The sequence below is a fragment of the Scomber japonicus genome, chromosome 23, assembly GCF_027409825.1.
Source record: "Scomber japonicus isolate fScoJap1 chromosome 23, fScoJap1.pri, whole genome shotgun sequence".
In the NCBI taxonomy this organism is placed as follows: Eukaryota; Metazoa; Chordata; class Actinopteri; order Scombriformes; family Scombridae; genus Scomber; species Scomber japonicus.
In genome coordinates, this window is record NC_070600.1 from 16,177,596 (window position 1) to 16,204,228 (window position 26,633).

General features: G+C 41.1%; 1 protein-coding gene across 1 annotated transcript in view; it reads left to right on the plus strand.

Annotated features, from left to right (window-relative positions):
• snd1 (staphylococcal nuclease and tudor domain containing 1) overlaps nt 1-26,633 on the plus strand; it is a 180,119-nt gene that overhangs the window by 108,698 nt on the left and 44,788 nt on the right. The window contains exon 17 of the mRNA XM_053314118.1: nt 4,461-4,649. Coding sequence (XP_053170093.1) covers nt 4,461-4,649 — 189 coding nt within the window. The remainder of the gene's footprint in view (nt 1-4,460; nt 4,650-26,633) is intronic.

Here is a 26,633-nt window from a genome sequence, read left to right on the forward strand (position 1 = left end):
CAGCCCACTGTGTTCTTCCTAGGGCTGCATCTGACTCAGAGTTGTCAGTCGAATCGGTTTTGACTGTTCAGTACAAAGATGCGACTATTTGTTCCTTTTTCTTTTCTTTTTTTTAAAAATGTATATGGACTATCTGGCAATCACAACATATATTTGCATTTCAGTGATGATTTCAAAATAATGAACATAGTCGAATGCAACAGAGTCATAGGTAGCTGCATATGATTCAAGATTTGAATTGTGGCCTATTAGAGTTGTTGACATATTAGTGTCAGGCTACTGTCAAGCTCTTATAGTCTATGTTTTGAGAACAATAACAATAACTTAATAAACAAATGGAACAGTTTAAAATAAACTCACAGCATTAACCATTATGAAATAACAGACATATCTTCTTCAATAGGATAGCCTACTTTATTTCTCTTAAAAGATTAAAACTAACTCAACAAAAACAAAATAACAAACTAAATTATTTAAGATTGGAATTATTTTTAGATTAAAACAAAAACAGTAGGTTGAAAAATTTCAAATATATTTGTGGCATTATCCACATGAAAATAACTTTCTCTTCAAAAGGATAGGCTTAGACTACTTTGAGTACTTTAAGTATTAAAGTAGCCTAACATTTCCCTTTAAACATAAAATAAATAATTCTTTAGTGTAAATAAATTAGACACTTACAAATCTTATCCTTGTGCATGTTTGTAAGCTTCTTTCTGTTTTATCCTGTTATTTTGATGCACACACTCAAAAGAAAGATGATTCAACTCATTGCCTTTCAGGGGGCATCCTTGCTTCTTTCATTTCTTTTAGTGCAGGTTTTGGCTCGAACATGAAGTGTCACCTACTGCTGTCTTTTTTGATTTTTTTTGTCTACTTTCAAACAGCTAAGTGAATTAAATCTGCTGCAGTTTAAAAACATGCCCTTTGGCCAGGTTTCACTCCAATGCTACCAAATGGCTATGTCTTTTGTACTTGTGAATGACTGCAAATGTGCGTGTGTCGCACACACACACACATGATTTTTATGCGTATCCGTATTTTGCTTTCCGTCCACTGTGTCGACACAATCCCGGCGTTTATGAGATTACCAGAGCCAATTTGTGCTCCGGCGGGAGCCATCTTGGCTTGGAGGAGGCCTCCACTGGGAACCATCTGGGCTCTACTCAAAGCAGTTTCCACTCCGCCTCCACTGTCCTCTCCACATTGTGACCAAAGCTATTTACTTTAAAGGGAGGAGGAACTGACATTTTAATGCGTGTGTATTTGTAAAACCTGCATATCAGGCTGTTTAGGTCTGGGGTGGCAATCTTTCTCCATACTGTGTCTGAGAAGGGGAAGAGGAGGGCTGGTAGAGAAAGCAATAAGGAAATGATGTTGGTACAGTTTTTCATAGTTTATGTGGAGCCTTAAGTAAGGAATACTTTCATAACAGATGTATATATTGATTATTTAATTGAGTAAGTATATAATTTAATATTGAAACAAACCAGTGCCTAAAAATTACAGTTGGAAAGGAGTTCACTTACAGACTCAGCACAAACGCACATCAACAGAGTAATATTAAATAAATGGTTAAACACATCAAACAAGTGGCTGAAAACAAGCTAATAACATACATTCTCATTATTGGCAGTGATTGCTTGAGGCATAAACGAATTATGATCAGTCCGTTTTCAGATCTTTAGTAATAAGTGCGACATATTGTACTAATGCTAATATTACTCTGCAATCCAGGCATTGATTCAAAGCCTCTCCACACTGTTCTTATTCTGTCAGTGGAAAATTGGGCTTCCACTCTGCTTATAAATGAATTTGTCCTTCTTAATTTAACATTTGACCTCTCTATTAGCCTCTTTCATCTCTGCCCAACTGCCCAGTGAAATGCCAGTTTCTTTTTTATTCAATGATGCTTTCAAGGACATGGTCTAAGGTTTAAAATTCAGATACATTTCTAACATCAGCCTGGGTATCACACTCTCCCTCAAATTTGGTCCCTGTGTAGTTTTTTGCTTTTCCTACTACAGCTCATTTCAAAGTGTTGCAAGTAATGCTGATGTTCATAGTTTATTCATATGTACCAAAATGTCATTGTGATTGTTCTAAAAATCATACATTAATCATCAAGTGTGCAAATATTAGTTCAAGTGTGGAAGTCTGACTGCATCAAGTGTGCAGATATTATTAATGCTGTGTGCAATAACACCACAGCTCTGTCAACAGTGTGCCGTCAGTAGCAGGCTCATTTTCTAACCATAATGTTGGCAGTATGTGGTTAATGAAGTTTCCCTGAAAAGTGGTCCTGGAAAAAATGCAGACTAATTTGGTCTAATATGATTCAAATGAGTGAAAGCTGTGTGTGTATATTACTAATAATTTACAACACTGTCGCCTCAGCATGTCATCTCTGGTGTCACATGTTAACATCGGTTCTCATAAAAGCATGATTGATCTAACTTCCTTGATGTTTGATTTCTCCACATGGTAGTGACATTCATCACGTTTATCTCACTCCTGTCGTCAAGGAAACATACGGGTACACACGAATATCTCCTTGACCTCAAGATAGCTTTCTGTTCCCAAACTGAAATCTGTTTTTTTAAGATAAAGAATGTAAATTATCAGCAGTATTTAAACAAGCAGGCAAATGGGACATATTTTGAGTGTGTCATTGACATTGTGAACTTCCATTGTATTATTATATGGCAGGTTTTGCTGTAGAAGCTTTCTGAATGCAGGCTTTACTGTTTTATAAGAGTCCAGTTTTTAAGTGTGGCTGCACTTCTTGTCTTTTTTCAAAAGGCCAGTGGCTCCACCGATCGGAATGGACAACTTCTAGTCAAGTTTCTATTTTTCCCTCAAATTGGATTTTCTCCCAGCTAACAGTGTTGTTTTTAGTTGTCAGTGTTGTTTTATTTTTGTTTTGCATGTTCTGCCTTAGTGGTAGTTGTTAACAGTTAAGTTGGTTCTAGCCATTCTAGCCATTTTCCTGCACTCACCCACTTCCCCATTTGACATTTGGGTGCTCTGAGGACCAGTGCCGCTCTAATAGCCTAGTTATGTAACCGCTTCTGCACTTAGAGACAAAGAGAGATAAAATGGGGTGAGTATCTTAGATAGCAGAGAGGAAGAGAGAAGGAGAATAAGAAAAAGCAGATTATACCAAGGCAGATGAGGTATGAGTGAACTTGTATCACAGTCAGTTCCTACGAGGGTAGACAAATGTCCTAGCTGTCCTAGTTTTTTTTTAATTTTTTTAACCTTTGCAGCACATTTTCAAACATAAGAGACAAACACAGTAATTATTATTAAGGACATGCATTAGAGGAAACATATCATACAAATCTACATTTTCTGTTAAATCTTTGAGCCATCAATGAAAATGTTACAAAAGAGCACATCCACTGTTTATCAATGTTTCCATGCTCCTCATGTGAGGCTCAATCTAATACTAACTGGATCCAGAAAGTGGAAATATATGTATGTAGCTGCCATATATGCCAAGGTTGTCAATTTTGTTCTTAGTAATAGAACAGATTATGCTTTCATTAATAAAAGCGTTTTACTTTAGCTGAGAACAAGGCAGAGCAGTTTACAAACTTAATTCCCTTCAGATTTCCCTTGTGGCTGCAGGGCTAAGCAGCCCGAGTCTTAATCGCTTGACTTCTCCCTATCTCTTTAGCACACCTGCCCTCTCACTTTCTCGCTGACTGAGGCTTTCGAGTAGAAGAAAAAAAAATCGATTGATTTCCTCCCCCCTCCCGGTCGTCCATCACTTATGAAACAAAATGTAATGAATAGATAATTAGCCTGAATAGGCAGAATTTGGTTATAGTCCATCATGGACAATGTTGTGAGATCTTTCCTACTTTGTCAGCAAGGTTAGCTATTTCAGTGCCCTCATTTGTTAACTTAAGGGAATTGCAACTTGGCTGTCACTAATTGCAAATGATTTACATTACAAAAAGTAGGATGACGATATTTAGAGTCTTAATTAAGGTTGAAGTGCATGCTCAACACTCATTTAAAGCCATTCATACCGTTTGCAAACTGTCAAGACGTGCTCTGCCTGTAGGTAGAAAAAGAAGTTGTTTCTATGGCGAGCTGGCAGTGGTGTTTCATTGAGATCGTTATGAACACAAAAATGTGCATGACAAAATGAAAAGTGTGTGTGCAATGTTGACTTAGAAGCGAGTGGACTGATTGGGGAATCCACAGCAGAGGAATGAAACAGGATCTGTGTGTGTGTGCTACCAAATCAATAGAGAGCTCAGGGGTCTCCGGTGATGTGTCTATGTAAGAACAGTGGTAACTCCTTAGAGGATACCCCCCTTCTTCCTCCTCCATCTTCAGTTCATTGCTGTAATGAAATCTCAAACCTAATCTCAGATACAGAACATTAACTGAGCCTCTTCTCTTCCTCTCCTTTTCTTCCCCCCTCCCCCTCCGCTCTGTTCCAGGTGGAAGTGGAAGTGGAGAGCATGGACAAAGCAGGGAACTTCATTGGCTGGCTGCACATCGAAGGTGTGAATCTGTCGGTGGCTTTGGTAGAAAACGCTCTGTCCAAGGTCCACTTTACAGCAGAGCGCAGCGCCTACTACAAAACCCTGGTTTCAGCAGAGGAGGGATGCCGACAGAGGAAAGAGAAGGTAAGTCCCATTTAGACAGAGAGCCGCAAGAATGGACTTCATATTACACTATCAAAATGATGGCTACACTCCCAACTGACATAAAACTGTCTTCCTAAAGCTTATGTGTGGCGAAAGAGACACCTGAATTTATTTGAGTATTGTTCTTCACATTCATCTCACATCGACATTTATTAAAAGAAGATTCAAAATGCATCGGTTCAGTTTAGTTAGAGCTCAAGATACATTTGTGCTTCAGCTGTATCTCGCTGTCATATTTTTCTGGCACTCTATAGAAGAAGTGTAACCTGGGTCAACGGATCAGGATTTACTTTGCTGGCTTTCACATCCCTCCACAGTGTCCAAGCTCTGGCTGCCTGTCGACATATTTTAGAGAGAGGAAGGCGGCCTTACTTTGTTCTCAGTCCATTCCTTGCAAGCCACTCAAGCAGCCAGCTCTGTCTTCCACCTTTAGCATCAGTACTTGTTTGCAGTACATCAATAGAGTGCACCATTCTTCAGAACTGAGGGGAGAAAACTTAAATGCTGTTTGTTCCAATAAGAGAAGACACAAGCACATTCTTATCTAGAGGTTGGCAACAGGATGTTTCCTCTGGCAACACTCAGTGTACTCTCAACAGCAACTCTACTATTCTCCCTCATAAACTTTCACACACTGCCCTTGTCAAAGACAAACCTCATTCCCCTTACCCGCCTGGCAGCCAATTAGGACAGGTGGTGCTGTGACCTTTGGCTTCCATTTATATGAAAATATGTTCCTTTTTTAATCCCACCAGGAAGCGTGTATAACAAATATGAAGAAAGAGCAAAATGCATCAGTGTATCTAGCATGACAGCAAGTTATCACTCAACATACATTTGACTGAAAATGCATTGGCAGAAAGGAATTAAAGCTACAAAAATGTGGAAATGCTCCGTCTGTGGTTTAGAATAGCCACATATTTGCTTTTATCATTGAAGCTTCCTTTCCTCAATGGGAGTCCTTTGATGGATGGAGGCCTCTCTCACACTGATCCTGATCTCACCCTGCATTTTCATTATGGCTCCACGAGTCACCCCTGCCAGATGCATGAAGTGCCCAGCCAGCTGTCATCTTTGTCCCCTTTCTCTCTATCTCAGTAACTTATTTCTTTTACCCTCTGCCTCTCTCTCTTCTTACACTCCCCCACTCACTTCTACCTATTTGGGTCCTTTAGGAGACACAAAAGCCTCTCTTCTCACCGTATAAATGTGATTTATTGCTACAGCCAAGAAGGGGGCTGTATTCTTTTTTTTTCCCCCTCTTCTGAATCTATCATTTTCGTAGTCAGTGTGTTCCGACTCGTCTTTCTTGCTCTTGGCCTCCGTCTTTTTCTTACAGATACTCTCCATCTGTGTCTTCCCAGCGCAGGTGAACCTTTTGCCTGGAGAGAGGGGGGTTGGGTGGGTGGGTGGGTGGGGGGGTCTTGCCAGGGATGTGAGCACACCGACCCTGCCATGTTAAATCTAACTGCAGCAAGAGGGCACATTCCTGACACCTCTGATGACAATTTCACTACCGGTTTCCAACCCCCTTTGCAGCGTTGAGACAGATTGACTTTCACCACAAGGTTTTGACTTGAGCTAACCTGAGTGTGGACACGGCCGAGAGGAAAGAAAGCAGAATGGGGGCTTGAGTCGACCAGACAGACAGTGATTATGTTTGATGTTAGTTTGCCACAGGCACCAGTGCACAGATCAACCACAGCCTGATTTGTTTGTGTGTGTGGTGAAGAGTGTGTTGTGTTAATGGAGCACAGCAGTAGTTAGTAGCATGTGTGTGAATGCATACTATGCAACTTGAAGGCAGATGAAGTGGGACTTGGTGTTCTAATTAACCCGTAGAGACCATCTAGAGAAAAGCTGAGAGCTTGGCAGTTTTTTCTGTCTTTCTCTTTTGAAGTCGCAGGCCGGTCTTTGTCTATGTGTAGGTTGAGGCTAGGTAGGGCAGATTGCATCTCTTCCCATCTCCCTCCCTCTCTTCCTCTTTTCTCATTGCCCTCTCTTTATTGTCCCTACGGCTGTGGATATGGAAGACATCAGTGGTACTGCTGTGTCAGGAATCCCTACAAGAAAACAAGGTTGTCGTAATGAAATGGACTCAGAGGGTGCGTGTGTGTGCGTGCTCCATCTCTCTTTCTCGCTCACACACACACACACACACACACACACACACACACAAACACACACACTCATTAAAGAAAACTTTGCGTTGGTGGTCCAGCAGGGACCCAGGACAGCAAGGGGAATTGAGGCTTGCTGCAGTAGCATCCTGGACCAAAACTGCTTAGTTCGAGTGACTTAAGTGAATATGAGTTTTTGCTACAATGAGACCAATGGGACACAGTGATTGTGTTCTAAATGAAGCATTCCAATGGGTTTGAAGAAGAGCCTTTTTTACAGCTCAGCATATTATGATCTCGCATATCAGCATCTCTTCAAACATTATTTGGAACGGCCCTCACGACAAACCTAATTCTCCACACAACCAGAAGGCTCGAGTTGTAGGCCCCGACACATTCCCAATTCGGTTTTCCCATTATGTTTTATTTATGGCTAAGCTATTGTTTACATAAATCTCTCTGAAGCGTGTCACCCCTGTCAGAAGCCCATTCTCATGCTTTCAGCGCTAACATTTACATGATTCAGCCAGAATATGAACCGGGGACACTGTATAAATGTATTTCATGTTGTTTTAACAATGAGTTGGTTGTTGCCAAGCAATGCCTTATAAATCTCTTTCCTGTTTAAAAAAGGAAAAAAAAAAAACATTCTCGTGTGTCTGGATTTTCCTAGTGGTGGAAAAACTAATTCTTGCTTACCAGGCATCTCTGTAAACAAGGCTCATTTCAACACTGCATTTTGTCATGGTAATGTCAGACAGCTCATTGTAGCTATTCATATGATGTTTCAGTATTCCCATGCTGCAAGTTGAGAAAAATAAATTTGACAAGATAGCACCAGTTTGGCTCAAAGTGAATTGTGAGCAGAAATTTTAACTGTAGAGAAGTTGGCTATAGCTTTCATTTAAGTTCCCCTAAGACTGAACAGGTGTGGGAGTTGGTTTGTCAATATTTGATTGCGTCTTAGGGGACCCCTCTTTTTTTTCTTCTTCTTTTTTTTTTTTGAAAACAAACTAAAAAAAAAAAAAGAAATGAAATACTGAGAAAAAGAGGTAGGGTAATGAGAAGGAAATCAATTTATATTCCCAGTAGGCCTTTGTTCTTCTCTGCAAGTCAGAGCTTTTAACCATCCGCCAGTGTTGAATGTTTTTTTGGCAGTGTATTTTCCATCAATATTAAGGCATACATCTACTTGAAAGAAAAGCAGCCTAATAGCCGTAAACCGACAGAGAAAAGAAACATGCTAGTAATTGGAGTGGCCTAATTATGAAGAGGTGAATCAACAATCAACCCTCAATAATAACCAGAGTGTGCTTTCTGTTGAGCAAGGGTTTTTTTTTGTTGTTGTTTATTTTTTGTTGTGGGTTTTTTTTTTTTTTTTTTTTTGCCATAATTACCCAACCTTAAAGGAGACACACTCTGTTGGATCTTGGAGTGGGAGAGAGGAAGATGTGAAAAGAGAGGGAGTAGAGGGAGAGAGAGCATAAGTAGATATGACAATCTGTGTTAAAGATATTTCATGTCACCGGACTCTTCTCCTTTCATCCCCACCCGCCCCTTTCCTTCAATCTTATTCACCCCTCTTCACAGACCACTGTCTTTCCTTTAATCTATTCACTGTTCTCACATCCTTATGTTTACCCTCTCCACTTGTTCCCCCACTCTTTTTTTCTGTCCTCCTCCAACTAATCATCCTTGAATCCCCTCTCATTAACTGGATTAATGGCATCTCAGACGCCCTGTGTCATGCCCTTGTTCCCCTCAGCTGCTTTACAGCTTTTGGATCGTACAGGACTGTTCCTTTCCTTGGCCTGGACTCTGGTCAGGGTGAGTCAGGCACTTGCATTGCTTGTACCCCTTTTTAAGAAAAAAGAAAACCCTTGGAAGCATAAACCCAGGATCTGGTGCTGCCTCTCCTTATACTTCACCCGTCCATCAATGCCACTCGTCAAAGCACATGAAGCAGCATCGCTTTGACATTGAGCTTGGTGACGTGTCCTTGGTGGTGCCTGATTGAAGTACATAATCTTGTTTCAGCCTTTTCTTTTTTTGGTTGGAATCCAGAGTCGCAAGTCCGGCCGACTTGACAGCCACACTGCCCAAGGGCCTGTGCACACAAATATACATTAACACGTGTGCACATGCACAAAACAACAGTTTTTGTTCTGCAAAGGAAATCACTTCTTGGATTTGCTGTGATTGGCTGACTAGCATTGTAAGCATGTCTGATTATATCAGTACGTTGCAATTGCTGTCCCTTTATCTCACTTGAGTTGCCTCTGGCTCATTCTCTCAAGGGTCAAATGGTTTGCCTCACAAGCCAAACATCTCAACATTGAACCGGAAAACTCGTGCTTTTATCTACGATTTCTCACAGTTTTTAAAGACCGTGCAAAAAGCAACATCTCCCCGTCCTCCTATGGAAGCTGTGTCTTCTCAGCAGTCAGCACATCACACACCTGGCTAAACAGAAACACGCTGTGGATGAATCAAGATAATTGGGCTTTTAGTGAAGCTAATAGGCTTGTGTCTCTCAGTTGAAGCTGGAGGAAGTTTACCTCCAGTGGACTGGTTTCACTCATTAGGATCGGCTATGATTAGCATTCTGTCTTGTTCCAATAATAGTGATCCGATGACAATCGACATGTTATAGTGTATTTTACCTGGAGCGATTAACATTCAGTTAATTTAGAGGAAATGCATGATTTGTACACATGACCATTTTCTGTTACATATTTAGCATGCATATTCTCAATCTTGTATAAATAGTCCATGTAGAATAACATACAAGCAGCCTTGTTTGGTTTCCATGGATGACAGTCCCTTTTCTATTAATACCATGCTCAGTGCTTTCTTAAGCCCCGAAGCCATTGAAATGCTTTCAGGGTTGCAATCTTTTTCTCTTCCCCTCCCCATTTTTCTTAGCATCTCATAGTGAAATAACCTGTGGCAGTCTCAGTCAATAACATGGGAAAATGCTGGGGATTAATATTAAAGTAGTTCATCTGTGGAGACTTCAAGAGAACTAACAGTGAGGAAATTTGTCTCATTCTGTTTCAGATTTCCCTATTGTTTCTCCGATTTAGGTCTCTTTTACTTAAATCCCAGCGCTTCTTCTGCAAATTATCACCTCTTAATTTAAACCACTCTAGTGTTAGTGGCTCTCTTCACCCGTGTAGTTGCAGAGAGATTTTTGGCAAACATGAAATCATGGAGTTGCAAAGTGGAAAGGGCCACTAGTTCCCGGAGTGTTTTTCCCCAATCTGTATTCCCATTTCAAATACCCTTTTTAAACAGACTTGTTACTGAACGTAGAAAGTTAAGACTCTCCTTGATAATGTTATCACCCTATATTCTTAGTTCTAATAGGTGTGGACCTATCCAGTCTGCTAACTCCCCTAAATGTATCCATTTATTTGTGCAATATGAGTTGTAGTTTTTGTGAGTAATATTGGACAATAATAACTTAATGACTGAGTCAGTCATCAGTGTAGGGAAATGGTCAATTCACCACTTTGTAAACTCTCCCTAGCCAGTCAATGTTTTCAAATGTAAGCATTGAGAAAAAGGTGGTGCAGAACAATAATTCTAGCAGCGCGTAGCTGTAGCATGCTCATGGATGTATGGTAGCCAGCTTATCCAAGTTAGCCTGGTTACCCATGCTCAATGTAGTCTGTCATCTCCTCCATCCCCGTCTCCACTCAGTGACAGTCACCTTTTAAAGAAAGCTCTTTGTAACAACTGTAAAACACATTTGATTTCCTGCGTGGTTGAACAAAATGTCATAAGAACTAGTTCTGAGGAACCATAAAACAGCTGTCAGCAGGTGTCCTGCCTTCTTGCAAAAAACAAAAAAGTTATTTTCTTTTTCGAATGCAGCACAACTAAACTGTTTCAGTAATAGTTTCGGCCAATGAATTATTGTTTACATTTTCAAAATAATGGACCAAAATAATATTTTCTCCCTTTCCTTTTTTCTGCCATACAGAAAACACACTGAACTGTGACCTCAGACCTATACATGCTTCGTAAGTGGGAACACCTGCAAAATTGGCAGTGTATCAAATACTTATTCTCCCCACTGTATATTTTTCCAGCTTTGGTATTATGGTCAGGGTCACACGCGTGCACCGCTTGTTTGCATTTTCCCAATTGCTTTTTGGAACAGTTTCAGACCAGTCCGTTGCAAGGCTTTGAATGGGTGAACTTCAGATAAAAAAGAAAGGCACTTTGACAGGTCATATGGTGCCAACTCTAGCAAACTCCCTCGTCTTAATTTAATAAACTTGAACTACTGCCAACATTGGTTTTGAGGTTTGCTTTCCCTGTTTTCTCTCTGTCTCTGTCCATGTTTTTCATAAGTGTCAGTTAAAGACAAATAGTTATTGTTTGGGTTCTGCAGAGCAAACATAATGCAGGTCTTATTTTAACTACTGATTTGAGGTCACTGATATAACAACACTCAGCAGTTGTAAGACATGTTTTGTACCTGTAAATATCAGGGTGCAAATTCATTTCCTCATATATTCATTTCATTTCTGTATCTATGTCATCATTGTTTATCTACTGACATAGTTTCCTAACTTAATAATTTGAAGAGCATAGGAGACTAAAATAACGTCAATGGCAGCATTTTGCTCAGTCATCTCAAAGATGGACGGCCAGGAAAATCTTTATGTGACTGGCAATTTGCATTCTTCTGCCCTTTAGGAGATTTAGGAGACGAGTGGCTAAAAACTGTGCCAAAAGTCACTGTGCATCACCTCACCCAGGGGCAATCTATCCATGGCAGTCTTGCTAGTGTTTCATATTTATCATTCACATCAACAGCAATTACTAGTCAAATAGCCACCAAACACAAAGGTCTTGGTTTCTTTCTTGGCCCACATCATCCCCTTGGTTCATTGGAACACAGTGTTATAACTGTAAGTAGCAATGAACAGGTTGCCATAGTTTGATGACTCATGATGCAGCAGTCCTCTAAAAAAAGAGGTGATTTGATCGCAGTAGGTTTAGTGTGATCAAATCACCTTTATTATATCCAGGTTTTTAGGTACCAGTTATTTATGTGCTTCATTATAAACAAGGTTACCAATGTGCTTTTGGTATTTAGCTAATGGTGATTATGATGATGATAATGATTATGTTAATCCTCAGGAACTGCATCATAAACCATATTATGATAAAGTACCATTCCTCTGTTACACAAGCTAACTAATAATATGTTTAGAAAATAACAGTTTGCTGCACCCTAATGAATGTCTCAATCACTTTCACTCTTATATCTTTGCTGCGCTGTGATCAGTTTAATATAATATAACCATAATATAACTATAATCTCTAAATAAGTTTTTATTTGTCAGTAAAGATCACGTATAATTTGCTAATTCTCTGCAAATGCAAAACTAAATAATAATACTGGAGATATTTAATGAAAGTTGACAGTCCACAGTCCAGTAGATTTAAAAGCAAATGGAACTTGCCTGTGCCAAGCCGTATGTTACAGCATAACACTATTAAAGCTTTTATGATAGCCTATCACCTTTCAGATCAGTAGCTCAGGGGACCCTGTCCCTATGCTGGAAATTACCAACACGTTCAGCTAGAGAACGTTTGGCCTCATTGCCAGCGTGTCAATACACAAGCAAGAGGAAGGTTGCAGGGTTTGTTGGCAAGTGTGAGAGGACAGTGGGATCACAGCAAGGGGACATTATTGCCTGCAGGGTGGCCACAATGGGAGAGGTGACCCGTGTGAGACCTCGCATCTCTGGAAAAGATGGAGAGGACAGTACGCTCCGTTATATATCACAAATTCCCAAGCTTCAATCTGTGTGTTTTCATTTTTTATATGTGCACAATGTGTGTGTGTATCTCTGTGCGACTGCGTACCATTTCCTTTCTTTTTGTTTACTATGCCATAATGTTTGTACGCCTGTGTGTGTGTGTGTGTGTGTGTGTGTGTGTGTGTGTGTGTGTGTGTGTGTGTGTCTAAGAAGAGTTTACTCCTGCCTTCATGATTTCTTCTCAATACTGTGCACGCACACAAAAACCTACCACACAAAAGAGAGCTGACGGAGGCTTTTTCATATGGCTAAAAGATTACATAATATGATTTTCAATGCGCTGTGTTACACATCCACACACAAACTTGCTTGCAGATGGAGGGAGGCGCCGCACGTGCACACACCATACTCTCACTGTCTCTTCCCTGCTTACTCAAACACACTTTGAGCATGTGCAGACCGATGGTGCAGACACAGACATACACATGCACACATTCTCTGGGGACAACCCCTCCACTGTAGACGGCAAGCTGGACCCTCAGTGCCCTGAGGCAGAGAGACAGAAAGACAGAAAGAGATCAGTGGACCTAGTGATGTGTGTGTTATTTACACCCCAACCCCTAGTTCTCCCTCTCTCTCTCTCTCTCTCTCCCTTCCCCTCACACTCTCTCTCTCTATCAATGTCTTCATCCTCCTTCTCCCCAGTTCCAAGCTGCAAATTCAGCAGTCTGTCAGCTCCACTCGCAGTCTTGTGAATACACATGCAAACATTTTCCTTTCCATCTTTATCTGCTCGCTTCTGCCAGAAGTGCACCCGTTCACATGACGGTCACCTGCAAAGTGACGCGTGCAAACTCGTTCTGATGAGCAAGAGAATAAAAACCTATAAGACACACTCGATGAAGCGAGTCCGTCTCAGCAGTCTCACCTTTTGCGTGCTGAATTATACATTTACATGAGTTGCAGGATTACACGCTGACTTGGAAAATGTCATCTGAAAAATGCATCCAGCCACAAGGACATAGGGCAATCCTGAAGAATACACACAAAGTCTCTGATGAAATATTCTCCTTGATGAAGCAAAAAACATGAAGTAGGCATTTTTTGTACAGTGTGTGTCCTCTCAGTGTGTGCTTATGCCGCTTCATCTTTAAAGCAACGTGCACACAGCTGTTTTTGTCCATGTGTCATCGTTATGTTTGTATATTTCCTTTTAACTTGCATTTTTGTGCATGTTCATTGTCATGTTTATCCTGTGCATACGTTTATATGCCTTTGTCTGTATGCCCTTGGCCTTGTGCTTTCCCTTTTTCAGTCATGCACAGGATTCTTGTGGGCTCTTAGCAGAGGTCCTCAGGGGCAGGTTTGCGGCTGCCTCTGGTTCATCAGTGCAGAAATAACTCAGGCAGTCCCTCCTACCCTCTGCACTCCACCCCCCCTTTCACTCCGCTCTCGGGATGAAGGGCTGAGGCCACGGGAAGAGAGAGAGGGTGGAAAGGAGTAAGAGGAGGTGAAACACTGGCAGAGAGCATAATGTGATATGACATAGTGCGTTGCATTATGGCTGATTAACACATGCTCAGCTCCACCACCCGCAATAGAAAACACAAACCCCCAGGTCTGCCTGCCTGCCTGCCTGCCTGCCTCTCTTTGCCCCCCCCCCCCCCCCCCCACCCACCACTGTCTCTTATATCTTGGGGTTTCCCTACTCTTTTGTCCTTTCTCCTCTGGCCCAATTTCTCTCCAATGTCTGCTGATGAAAGTGAGTGTGAAGGACATGTACTGACTGGAGTTAGGCTAGCGGAGTATTTGTTCTTTTTTTTCTGGTTTGTCCCTCTTGGGACACTGTAAGGAGACACTTTTCCACTTGGTTTGCTGAGTACTGGTCATGGCTTCATACCTCCACTAGAATGACTGTGTGGAATACAGGCAGCGAGGCTTGAATTTTAACACAGGCATATTTGACCTCAGACTGCAGAGCTTTGATTAGTCAGTTGCTGCAAAGGCTATGACCTTGTGCAACGGCCAATTGATGCAGTGTTATGGTTGTTTACTAAAACGCTGTCATACTAAACGCATGTACTGAAACTACTCATCTTTCAAAATATTCCCTTTGGAATACATTTTTAAATTCCTGTTTTGAGAAGGTTTTTTTCTCATGTGCATCCTTAAAAAGTCATTGAAATGAATCTCTTTAGATACTTTTACAAGTTTGAATCAATCTGTTAGAAGTCCAGTTAACAGATGAGCTTTTATTGATGACATTCCTGTAACCTTGCAGCAATCTGCATAAACAATGCTGCCGTGATGTTTTGGGCACGCCATTCATGTGCAAACCCATTACGGGTAGAAGCAGTGATGACGTTGTCCCCTGCAGATAATTGACATTTATGTATTTTTGGAGTAATCAGGCAGATGCTGTGAAAACATTAAGTCTGGACATTTTTGCCTGGCTTCAGGTGTCTTCTCTAATCGCCCTTGTTTAATCAGGGGAGAAGGAAGATAACAGTGCGAGCCATCCACGTTTCCTCTATAAATAAAACACACATGAGTTACAGTCATTTACACACACTTTGACATTTTTTAGGGCCCCTGCTTGGAGCCACACTTAACTCCATTTAATATGGGTCGGCAGTGAAATACCCCTCCTTTTACTTTTCCCTCTCTTCCTCCCTCGCTTTCCCCCACTGTCTAATAAAATGCTAAATATTTGTTTCTTGAGGGCAACATTTAAATGCTCTCTCCGCTGTTTGGGATTTTCAAACCTTGCCCCTCTTAATGAGCGCACATTTTATTACTTTCAAGGTCCTACAGACTTTACCCCAATGAACTGTTGTCACCTTAAAGTGCTATTGCATGTGATAGTTGCCTTTTGACTCCTCTGACCTTGCTAAATATGTATAGTTATTATTATTATTATTTTTTAAGTTTCTGCTGTAATACACACAGGACCTTCCTGCTTAGTTTTACTTGAGGCATCTGAGGCTGATCTACTCAGGGCCAGAATAGGGAGAAGAGGCTTATAGCCAGTGTGGATGTGAACGCCTCATCATTTTCTTTATTACCTGCTCACAGCCACAGAGTCCTCCACGCATTAGCAGACTGGTTTTGGTTGAGCAGCCAAGTCCACTCCTAAATGCAATTGCTTATTCTTTTCCTCTATTCGCCTCATGATGGCTCCCCCTCCGCCTCTCAGTCTTATGCTTTCTCTCGCTTATTTTTTTTCCCTGTCTAACTCCTCCACTGTTTCTTCCTCCCATTCATTTGTCCCTGCCTCAGTACCTACACACCATCTCTTTCTTTGCCATTGTCTCGTCTTTAATTCAATCTCTTTCTGCCTATCTAATTCCCTTACTTCTTTTTTACACTTTTCCAATCAAAGAATTAGGCATCTTATTTATTATTCTCCTCTTCACCTCACTTACTCTGAGATGCCTTCTTACAGTGAGGTGAATGCCAAGTGCATGGATTCATTGATGCCATTGTTTTTCTTCCACTGTCCTCCAGTTCTTGTAAAGGCCATACCTTACTGTGTGATTTCCAACATAACAATTCAAATAGAAGTTGTTCTATAGTTTCCACTGAAAAGAAACTGCCCTATTTATTTGTCTTATCTTGCATAGTGGATGTTTGATAGAGCAGACACTGGAATTGCTCACTGAGTAACAATGGCGATGTTACCCTATCTCATGCTTCACTGACAGCCATACCTTTCAACTCTCATGTCTCCGCGTGACTCATATTTTAGCGTCTTTAACAGCCCCTCGCAGTCGTGAAATAAAAACCTCAAGGATTGTCACACTGTTGTTGTGACCTCAGTTTATGTTATAAAATGCCTGTGGACTGCAATTTGCTATTGTTCCGTTGAGAGAAGGCATTCAACATGTCTGTTAGACCTTTAAAAAAAAAAAAAAAAAAAAAACCTTAATAGAAAATGGATGACTCCTTTTTCATGGGCTGTCAAACTTGGAGTACAGTGACATGCTGAAAAAGGAATGGATGAATGAATACATGGAAGCACGGATGGATGTAGGATTGGAAGGATCGCCATATTGCTTTTAGGAGTGACAGATTGGTTGTGCGTTATTTATGCTGTCATTGTTGATGAGCATTGCATTCGGAAACATGGTTTGCTTTGTTTGTTTGGTTTTTTTTTTGCGGTTCCCCTCTGCAGAGTTAGGAAAAACAGTGTATATTACTCATTAACAGCATTTCAAACCCGTACATTATAATTTAAATAGATGTAGCTCATCAGTATTACCAGAAAGTGTGTAAACAATGAATTGGGGTGTAGAGTTATTTTACTTCTGTGATTCTCTCTGTGTTTATCTGACCATTAGAAGCATGCTTAGTTTATTCCATCTCATCAGTCAAAGTTGGAGGAAGTAGAAGGGTTTATTAACAGGGTGGGCAATGTACCTGAAATAACTCAGTGCCTGTCCTGCTCAATTTCCTTTTTTCCACCAACATGACACATTTTTTTTTTGTAACGATCCAAGTTTGAGGGAATTTTTTTGATGAATTCTTAAGCGTTCCCTTGTAATTTAGGTCAGTCCACTTTCACTGTGTTTCAGTCTCCTCGCTGGCTTGCCTGCAGAAAACACTCTAAATCTAGAGAATGGGACTACTCTGCTAGTTTTGCGACTATGTTTTTGTGCATTTTACAGCAACCCCCCCCACCCCGCCATGCCTTAGGGAGAGACAGTTACATAAACAGGCTCTCGTCATCCCTGTGTTTCCGATTCCTGCTGCTGTATGTCTTTCTCAGCCCCCCCATTATCTTTTTCTATGTTTGTTTGTCTTTTTTTCATACATTTACCACATATTATGTCTTTATTACTTCCCCTCTCTGCTTTTTTTCTGTTGCTTTCCTGTATCCGCCTGTATATGTCATTATGCTTCTTCCTGCGAGAGAGCATTTGGCTGTATAGTAGTTGAGACAATTGAGTGTCACTTTCTGTCAGTGACAAAAAAAGTGACATTTTTGGTCAGAAAGTTTTGCATTAGCTTACCTTGTCAGAATGCATAAAAGCTAACATGTAGAAGGGATGGCTCGGGATGGCCAGACACCTTCCCAGGAAGTGCTCTTTAATCCTGGATGTTGCCTGGCGCCTGTGTCTGTCTTTTTAGTAAATTATCCAGCATCACTACAGCAGCTATATTGAACACAGATAGACCCGCGAGGGCCAACAGATGTAAAGTACTGAGTTAAGTCCATTTAACCATTTTATTATTCCATTGGCGGTGTATGCTGCAAGCCATGTGGTTGTCAAGTCAAGCCTGTCAGGTTCTTTTTCTCAATAAATGCAATGAAGAAATTAAATGCTGTAACCTTCTGATCCATTTCCTGAGTACATGATGGGGTCCCTTGACAAATTTAACCTTTTAAATAATAAGAAATGGAAGAGGGAAAAAAAATTCTAAAGAAGTGCCTTGAGTGCTTTTTGAATTCTAAATTTTGACGCTGTTCATGCTCCATTGTCACTATATTAGTTTAAATGTGTGCTCTGTAACACTTAGATAACAATTCCAACCTTGCTCCCACACAAGGAGGCTTATTGGCCCAGTTGATTGTCAAACTGGCAGAGCAGCTATTCACAAGAGCAAAAGGAGAGCTTTGAATCACTCTATGAATTGTGAGATGTAGGATGCGATTCAGAGACTTCAAGTGACTTTATCTCTGATGTGATAATATTGCCACCCCCCCCGCCCCCCGTCATTTCCCTCCACTGCCTCTAGTTCCCCCTCCTGTTTTTGCTTTCTGTCGCTGTTCCTCGCCATTGCCAGATCCGTATTAACCTCTCTGTCACTCTCTGCTATCCTGCATCTCTCCCATTGCCTTAATCCCCACTAGCTCTGCTTCCTGCGCTGCGTGGCTCCCTTCTTTCTCCTACCTCCTATTATTTTTTCTTTTATTTTAATTTTTTCTCCTTTTTTTTAATGGAGAGAATAGAAGAACAATGGAGCGGTAGGTGTGATCAGAGAGAAAAATGATCAGGAGTCCTCCACAGAGAAAGGGAGAGAGAAGGAGCGATAACGCCACCCTGGAAAAATTTGTCGTCATGGCAACAACGTGGCAACCCAGGACGGAATAGCCTGTTAATTAAAAAGTTGATTAATTGCCTTTTAATTGCATACTTATACATTGTAACATTGAGGTAGTCCTATTTCTTAATCACTCTCCTTTATACCCGCTCCTTTCTACCCCCATTCTCTTCCTCTCCTTGTTCCTTTAAGCTCTTTTATAATTTCCAGTGATGAGACAGAGAGCATGCTCTCACGGACAATAATCTGTTTGAGTTGATAAACATATAGAGGAATTATGAACGGAACAACAGAGGGCCGAAGGGACAGGGGGAGGGCTAAAATGCTGTGCAGTCATTGTTTATTGTCAGCCCACTCTTACTCCGAATGCTGTTTAGCCAGGTGGGTATTTATTATAAAGACATACAACTTCACCCGTTTGGCATCAAGGTCATAAGACAGACTGTTGTGTGTGGGGGTGGGGGGGGGGGGGGGGGGGGGGGGAAGCAACACAGAGAACAAATGTGAAGGACAAGGAAAGCGAGAGTTGGGAAATCATCTGGCGCATCACACATACTAATGCAAAATCAGAACAAGTAAACATAGTAATCAGGCACAAATCAAGCAAACCTCTAAATAAGTGCTTGTGTCCCTCTGAACAACCCTCCATCTCTCCTTTAAGCGTCACCTCCATTTTTTATCAAGGTTATCATGATACACAATCAGACAAAGTGTTTGTCTTGGCTACAACTTAATTATTTTCCCTCTCACCCTGTTTTCTGTGTCTTTTCTTCTCCCTCTATCTACGTCATTTGAAGATTGAGTGTCTGTATTATGTGCCCTCGCACTTGCAGCTGGTCGGCTTTAATTGCGTGCTTATTCCCCAGCGTAGCTTTTGTTTTGCTCTGATGACATCTTGCTTGGCTTGATCATCTTTTAATGACCGCGGATAGACACACTTGCTGCCCTGGTTTAAAAAATCGGCCCACTTGACATAAGGCTCCATATGCTGGAGTGACTGCCTCCAGGGACGATGTGTGTGTGTGTGCGTGTGTGTGAGATCTTTGAGCGATGCCTGGTTCGTACTCGCAGCCGTCTGGTTTTCCATACCAGTTGAGTGGGGCGGTGTCCATGAGGATGGTGGCACAGGTGTAAGTCTGTGTGTGCACGTATTGCCCCTGATTATATATTGCACCCACATGTCCTGTTTCCATGGTAACACCATGCCCCCGTTCACTTCACGCGCACATACCACCAATCTCTGTCAGATACAAGTTAGGGCTTCTTGCTAATAGTACAATGTCAGCGGGCAGAGAGACCTGCTCCCGCCCCCCCCAACCCCAACACACAAGTCTAAGTGGATCAATTTGTGTCAATTTAAAAAGTGTAACAACTTGCCACTACGATAGCCTTAGGTCGTTTCCAAGCCCTCCACTGTTGTGTGTGTCCGTGAACGTGCCTGTGTGTGTTTGGCAGCATAAGGGGGTCATATTAGCTGTGTAAGCCGGGGTTGAGTAGGCTCGCCGCCTGCCTGCCGCCTCTTTGATGGGAGAACATCTGTTGGCTGTGATATGAAGCTACAGAGTATCTCTTTCTCTCTCCTTCTCCATCTCTCCTTCGCTCGCTCTCCCTTTTCTGTTATGAATTCCCCAGCTGCTCGGCTCCCTCCCCTCACCTAAAAACCCTGTCCCGCGCCACCTGTGCAGTTTTAATGCATAATTTATCTGCTAAGTAACCACATCCGAGAGACTCATCCCTCCATCCCTCTCCTTCTTTCCCTCTGTCCCCTGAATGCGCTTTGGCTCGGGAGGTGGAAGTGGACACCTATTTTATAATTTAATTTTTATTTAAGGAGATTAGGGTTAATTGGGTTCCGGTGGTGGACAGGGTGTTCTAGTGTTGGAATCTGGTCAGTATAGCCTCAGCTTGAACCTAGATCTTTCTTAGCCCTGTATCTTTGTGGTGTGTTCTGTGTTCAATCCCTCAAGTGTTTTTTCTTTGTTTTTAATCTGAATTTGCAATATCCTGCAATGACAATGCTAAAGTTCAAAATCCCTCAAATGATGTTTAATATTATATAACTGAATTTTGTAGAATACCGTAACTCTGTGTTTTCTTTTCTCTATGGAACATCACTTTGACCTCTCTTGATTTTTCAGAATGCTTGGCATCAGACCAAGAAACTAGACAACCCGTATTTTGACCTCTCTCCACTGAAGCACTCAAATATGCAATGGATTTACAGATTTTATTGATTGACCGTGAAAGTTTGGCAAAGGGCACAGTCTGAAATCCTCAGTTGGGCCTTTTTTTGTCCTAATTAGAAATTAGAAAATCCATAAACTCTACACTGAGTCTGTTCTTGTCTGATTTTATTCTTCATGAAAAAAACCCAATACGAAGGTAACTATTTATTGCTGTTATTCAAATACCGGTAGTTATATACAGATACAAATGTATTATTAGAAGAAAAAGAATTTCCTCAGGTTTTTTTGTGTTTGATGTGTTAAACCAATTGCCTATCCTAACATGATATACTGGTGTTGCGTGATTTCAGTTTTTACAGCTTGTCAAGTGTGCCAGTGGGCAGCTGACATGTTTTATAGCTGTGTCCACCTGTATGGCCTTGCAGGCCCATAAGCAGTCGTATTGTATTAGCCCACTGTGGCAGGAACGATGCTGCGACTACATCATAGCTCAACCTGGACCAATTCTTCCCAAGGCCACAACCATGTCTCTATGTGCATGCATGTGTTTGTGTGCGCTTATCCTAGTATGTATGTTTTATGACACAAGGCTGCCATGGATTATATCTGAATATGATGACAGCGGGGAAGGAATGACGAGGAAGCTTGCACACAAAGTCCCCTATCCTGTAAATCAGTTCTCTTTCCTCTACCACAGCTTGTCCCTCTTACTCAGCCCTCTATGACAAGGTGAGCCACCAGGGTTAATGTACTATCAACAACCCCTCTTAACCTTGGAGGCAGGTCTTTTAGAGCTAGGTGGTTACTTTGGGTTAATGTCTTTTCTCTTTAGTGTACAAGAGCGAGTGGGCCACCCTGACACCTGTCACTCAGTCCGCTGTCCAATCAAGATCAATAAAGATGAGGTAACTCCATTTGAATTGGAGGTTGTCAAGAAAACTGAAGTGGCCGTGGGCCTGCTGTGTCACATACATTGTGATCATTGCACCTCAAACGAACTCTCAAACAGCTGATAAATCAAAGTCGGAGACCCCGGTAGCCCGTCTGTCTGTCAGTCAGGCTGCGTTGTACATTTATCGGCTCCAAGGATTTACCTGACATCGGCCTCTCGTCACAGCAGTTACTGGCAGTGAGTCATGTTGGTTTGGAAAGCAATTGTTGAAAAAAAGGAACATTTTCACTAGAGAGCAACAGTTCTTTGATACCACATCGATGTATGTTTTTTATTTAAATGGCATTTTGGACACATGACGTTGAAGGAGAGTAATGGGACTCACTTCATGTAGGTGCAAGGCTATCAGAAAACAGCATCAATGAAAAAAGTGTAACGCCTGCACACTTGTACTTACACTCACTCCAAGCCACAAAAGTTCAAACTTTTTTGGCTTACATTTTTTTGGCTGCAATACCAGACTTAAGTAATAGTGGAGGACTTACTGTTTCCTATCCACAAGTGTAGACAATTTTATTTGTTGGAACATCCACAACCTGGGTCTCTTTTGTTATGGAAACCTAAACCTTTTGCCAGCCAATCATATATTTATTATTAGTATTATTAAATGTTGTATGCCCTTAGAACATAGACAGGCATCTAAAAAAGCATGATTTTCAAAGCAGTATAGTCATAGAAGCAGGATAGTCATAGAAGCTATGAATAGGCAGAGTGCCCCTCAATGAAGCAATTGTCTGTCTTGTTGATCATTCTCCGCCTCTAATGGCTTAGTCAATACAGACAACATCATCAAGCAACAGGAAATCCAGGGTCATTCACCTTTGTGCCACGCCAACCTGTCCCACTCAGAAATGTCCGGTGCAGATTTCTAATGAGCTCTTTCTCACTTTGTATGGCAGTCAATTTATTTTCTAGAGCTTGTTGTAATTTGTTTTTTTATATACTGAATATAAATAGACACTGCAGGTAGTATTAAGGCAGCACTTCTACTACTCTACTACTACATTGTTCTACATGAAGTACTCAGGAAATGAATAGTAAAAAAAGGGTTCAGACAGGGTTTAACTTTCATTTAAATAAGTATCTGTTTCTAAATGTTCAGTTCTTTTAATGTCTTTGATACTATCTCTTTATGTATTGTTGCATATGGGAAGTTTAGACACCCAGCATCTAATGCTAGGTGTCCCTGATGCTCATTGCCACAGTACCTTATTTTTGACTTTAGGGACTTTGAGGTGAGCTTCCAAAAAACGGTTACAAGTGAACAGGGAGAGATTGAAAGAGAAAAATGTGCCCTCCATTGAATTAATGAACCATTCTCTCTAAAGGGATTCATCAGCGATATAATAGGGTCTAAATTAATTTACATAGTGCACTCTTATGAATAACATGCTCCTATTGATTTCAATTGTCCTCAAAGTGTGATTGGTTAATCAATTTACAATGGAGCTATATAAGTCGTCATATAAGTAGATAGACCACTCACTCATATATTATCTTGCTCATATTACTGTGCTTCAGCTCATTTGCGACAGCCACAGCCATTGTTTCAGAACCACACAAGTTTTGCGCGGGTTGTGACGACTGCACAATCTTGTCCACTAAAGATGTATTTGAATCTGAGGGCAATGATATATGCGTACTGCAGCTGTCAAGCACTTTCTGTATGAGTGCAGTATGTGAAGACAGGTTAATGAGGAATTGTAAGAAGGACTGTATTTAGAGTGGCACTCAAAATGTTCTTTTCAAGGAGCGCTCTCTTCTGAGTGTCAGATTAAATATGAAAGGTGCTCTGACATGTCCTTAATTTCATAGCAGTGTAAAAATAAAACTTTTTTTCCAAAAACTGCTTTTTTTATTTTATTTTTTTATTTTAAATAGTTTAACTTCTGAACAGCTTGTATGTAAATCAGATTTTAGTATTCAAAACAAAGTTACTGCTATCACTTTTTTTGAAACAGCTTCTCTCTTTCTCTTGGTACGTGGAGGTTAACAAGTGCTTTTCTTTTAAGAACTGTGTATAATTTCCATTTTCAGACACACCCTCTTGACCAAAGTGTATGTATTTATTTTCTATCTTGTATGTGTGTCCTGAACATAGACTCTACCTAACGATGGACATAGTAAAGTGGTGAAGTCACCCATTGGTTTGTGTTGTAGCTGGTTTGAAGCCATCTTATCCATTTGGAGCCAGACCTTCCAAATGAGGACTCTGGGTCTTGCCTTTCACACTCTGGAAACATACTTTGTTATCTCTGGCCCAAGTGACCAATAGCGTAAAGGTTAATGTTTTACAAGCAAATAACAAGATGAATAGTGTCCAGTTGTGAACATCTGAGCAATAAAGTCATATTTAACTCTTATAAATTAAGAATTGATGCTGCAGTATATACATGGGTCAATTGAAACTTTGGTTAACGTTAGCCACTTAAGCTTAATTGTGCTTCTGCGGGTCGCACCGAGTTGGTGAATCTACTTTATGTCTTAAAATCGTATTACACTTATTAGGGTGCCTGAATTTGTGATAGCGATTGAGACTCATCGAAAAACAATGGCTGACTTAGTATTTCTAGAAAGAAGTTGATTCTTTCTTCTCTGAATGGGAGTCAGTTGGAGCCAGGGAGTTTTTGGTGCCAGCATCTAGTGACCGTCAGTGTCACTGAACTTTAACATACTTCTGCAGTGGCTTTAGCCTCAAGCTGTGGTAGTTGCTACTTGGCACTCGCATCCTAAAAAAGTACATAGTGTACTTAAGGTAGCAATGGTGATTTTTGTTTTGTCTCAGACCATACATACACACACATGGACTACTGAAATTGACACACTGCCACCTTTAATCGGTGTTCAAACCAGCCCTCACCCCCTCGTTCTGGCACTATGTATGTGTTCAGTCATCCATCTGTCTGTGTATTCATCCACCTGTGCTTGTATGGGTGATTATATGAATGTTGCACTATTGCTTAGGCTTTTCAAGGCTAGCATCAAATTAGTATCATTTAAACAAACCACCAGACTATTCAACAGAATACCTAACTCTGAAAAGCAGAGCTGCTTTCACCCATTGTAATAAAGCCAGCACGATATCTTGTGTGCCAGGTTGGAAAATTGAGACTTGTGGCTAGTAAATCGTTTCCACAATTTGGCAGTAAGCACATATTCCTTTTCAGGCCCAGGCATTATTGTATCTGTTGGGTAGAGGTTTGATATGCTTAAAAACCCAATTTGGTTTTTAAAAGTTAATATGGCTGGTGTCTTCAAGAGTTTGTTTTAATTAATATACACAGTTCACATAGAAAAATTGTTTTCAAATGTTAACTCTTGATCAATCGCTATTATTGTGCTGGTGGGAAAAAAGAAGATAAAGTGATGGACTGGGGGTGTAAGATTAGTGTAATGCAGCAAGAGAAAAGAAGCAGCGGAACAAAAGATTAAGAGAATGAAAGGTGGAGAATAAAAGAACACAGATTTGTAAAATGGAAATGGGAACAGGCCTAATCCCTACCACACATGCTTGAACACTTCTCTCAGCCTTATGTTACCATGTGTAGCATAAGAGGAACCTTGCCCCATTATCACATTACTATACCGGACTCACTTGTCACTCACTTGGGTTCGTGAGTGTGTCGTCATTCAGGAGTTGTGAAGGGCAGCCTAACCTGCCATCTCTCTCAGCTTGGCCTCCATTATTAGGACTTGTTGTCCTTTCAGCCCGAGCTTAATGGCCTGCCGCTTTTTTCCTTTTTCCCATCTTTCTATCTCTCTCTTCTCCCTCCCTCCCTCCCTCCCTCCCTCTCTCTCTCCCTCGCTCTCATTGTCTTTGGCAGCTTGGTGGCTCTAGCATCTGGCTGCAGTTGCAGAGCAGCAGCAGAAGCAGCAGTCACATACCTGCATTCAAGTGGAACAAACAGGATGGTTGGCTGCTCACAGAAGGTCATCAGCCCTGGGCACAGTGCGTGTGTGTGAGCGCGTGTGCACGTATTTGTTCTTTAAAAGAGACAACGCTTTTAGTGTTTCTAATGGTGCGCTCAGACACCATGTAAACCGGATTTTCATCTCGCTGTAATTACACCAACCACTGGAGTCTTTTTGCAGTCTCAGCCACAAATGGACAGCAGACACCCTTTGTGTGTGCGTCTATTACAGCTGACACTCACTGATTAACAATAAATATTTTCAGTACTTATTATAACAAAGGTATTCTACATATTTCTCACCTTTCCCTCTTGTTACCACTTCTGATTCTCTCTGTTGGAAAATTGGAGTCATGAAACTCGGGGTAACCTCAACTTTTTGTTAACATTTTGAGCTCGAGCAGACACAGGTCAGAGAGACAAGAAGCAGCAGGATGTCAGTCACTCTCAGTGCAAACCTGCTGCACAATGAGGCACAAGCATCTGATGTGTAGAGATGTTGAGCAGCAGTAAGTGCTGCAATAACTGAGTTGCATAATTTTAATCTATTTGCTCATATCCAGAAATGCACTGGTTGACACCTCAAATAGAACAGTATCACTTTTGTTGGTTGCCACGGTGATCAAACATACAAATTCAGTTAATAGCAATCATAAATATGTACAAGTTAAAAAAACAGCTTCAGTGCAAACAAGCCCAAAAATACAGATTGAATGAGAAGGACATGCACATGCTGTTGGAGCAGATCTGCCACTGTTCACCTTCATGTCTTTCCATCAAAATTTCACTATAGTGGTCAAATCATGTGTTCAGCACATGTAGTTCTACATGAATAGCTTTCAATTGGAGGCAAGTGTGTGTTTCTAGCTGTGTTTTGTACCTGTCTCTTGTCACTGTGACATCCATACTCAACACAAAGTCAGAGGCCAGCAAGAACTGTTGTGGCTGTTCTTGATATCCAATCCA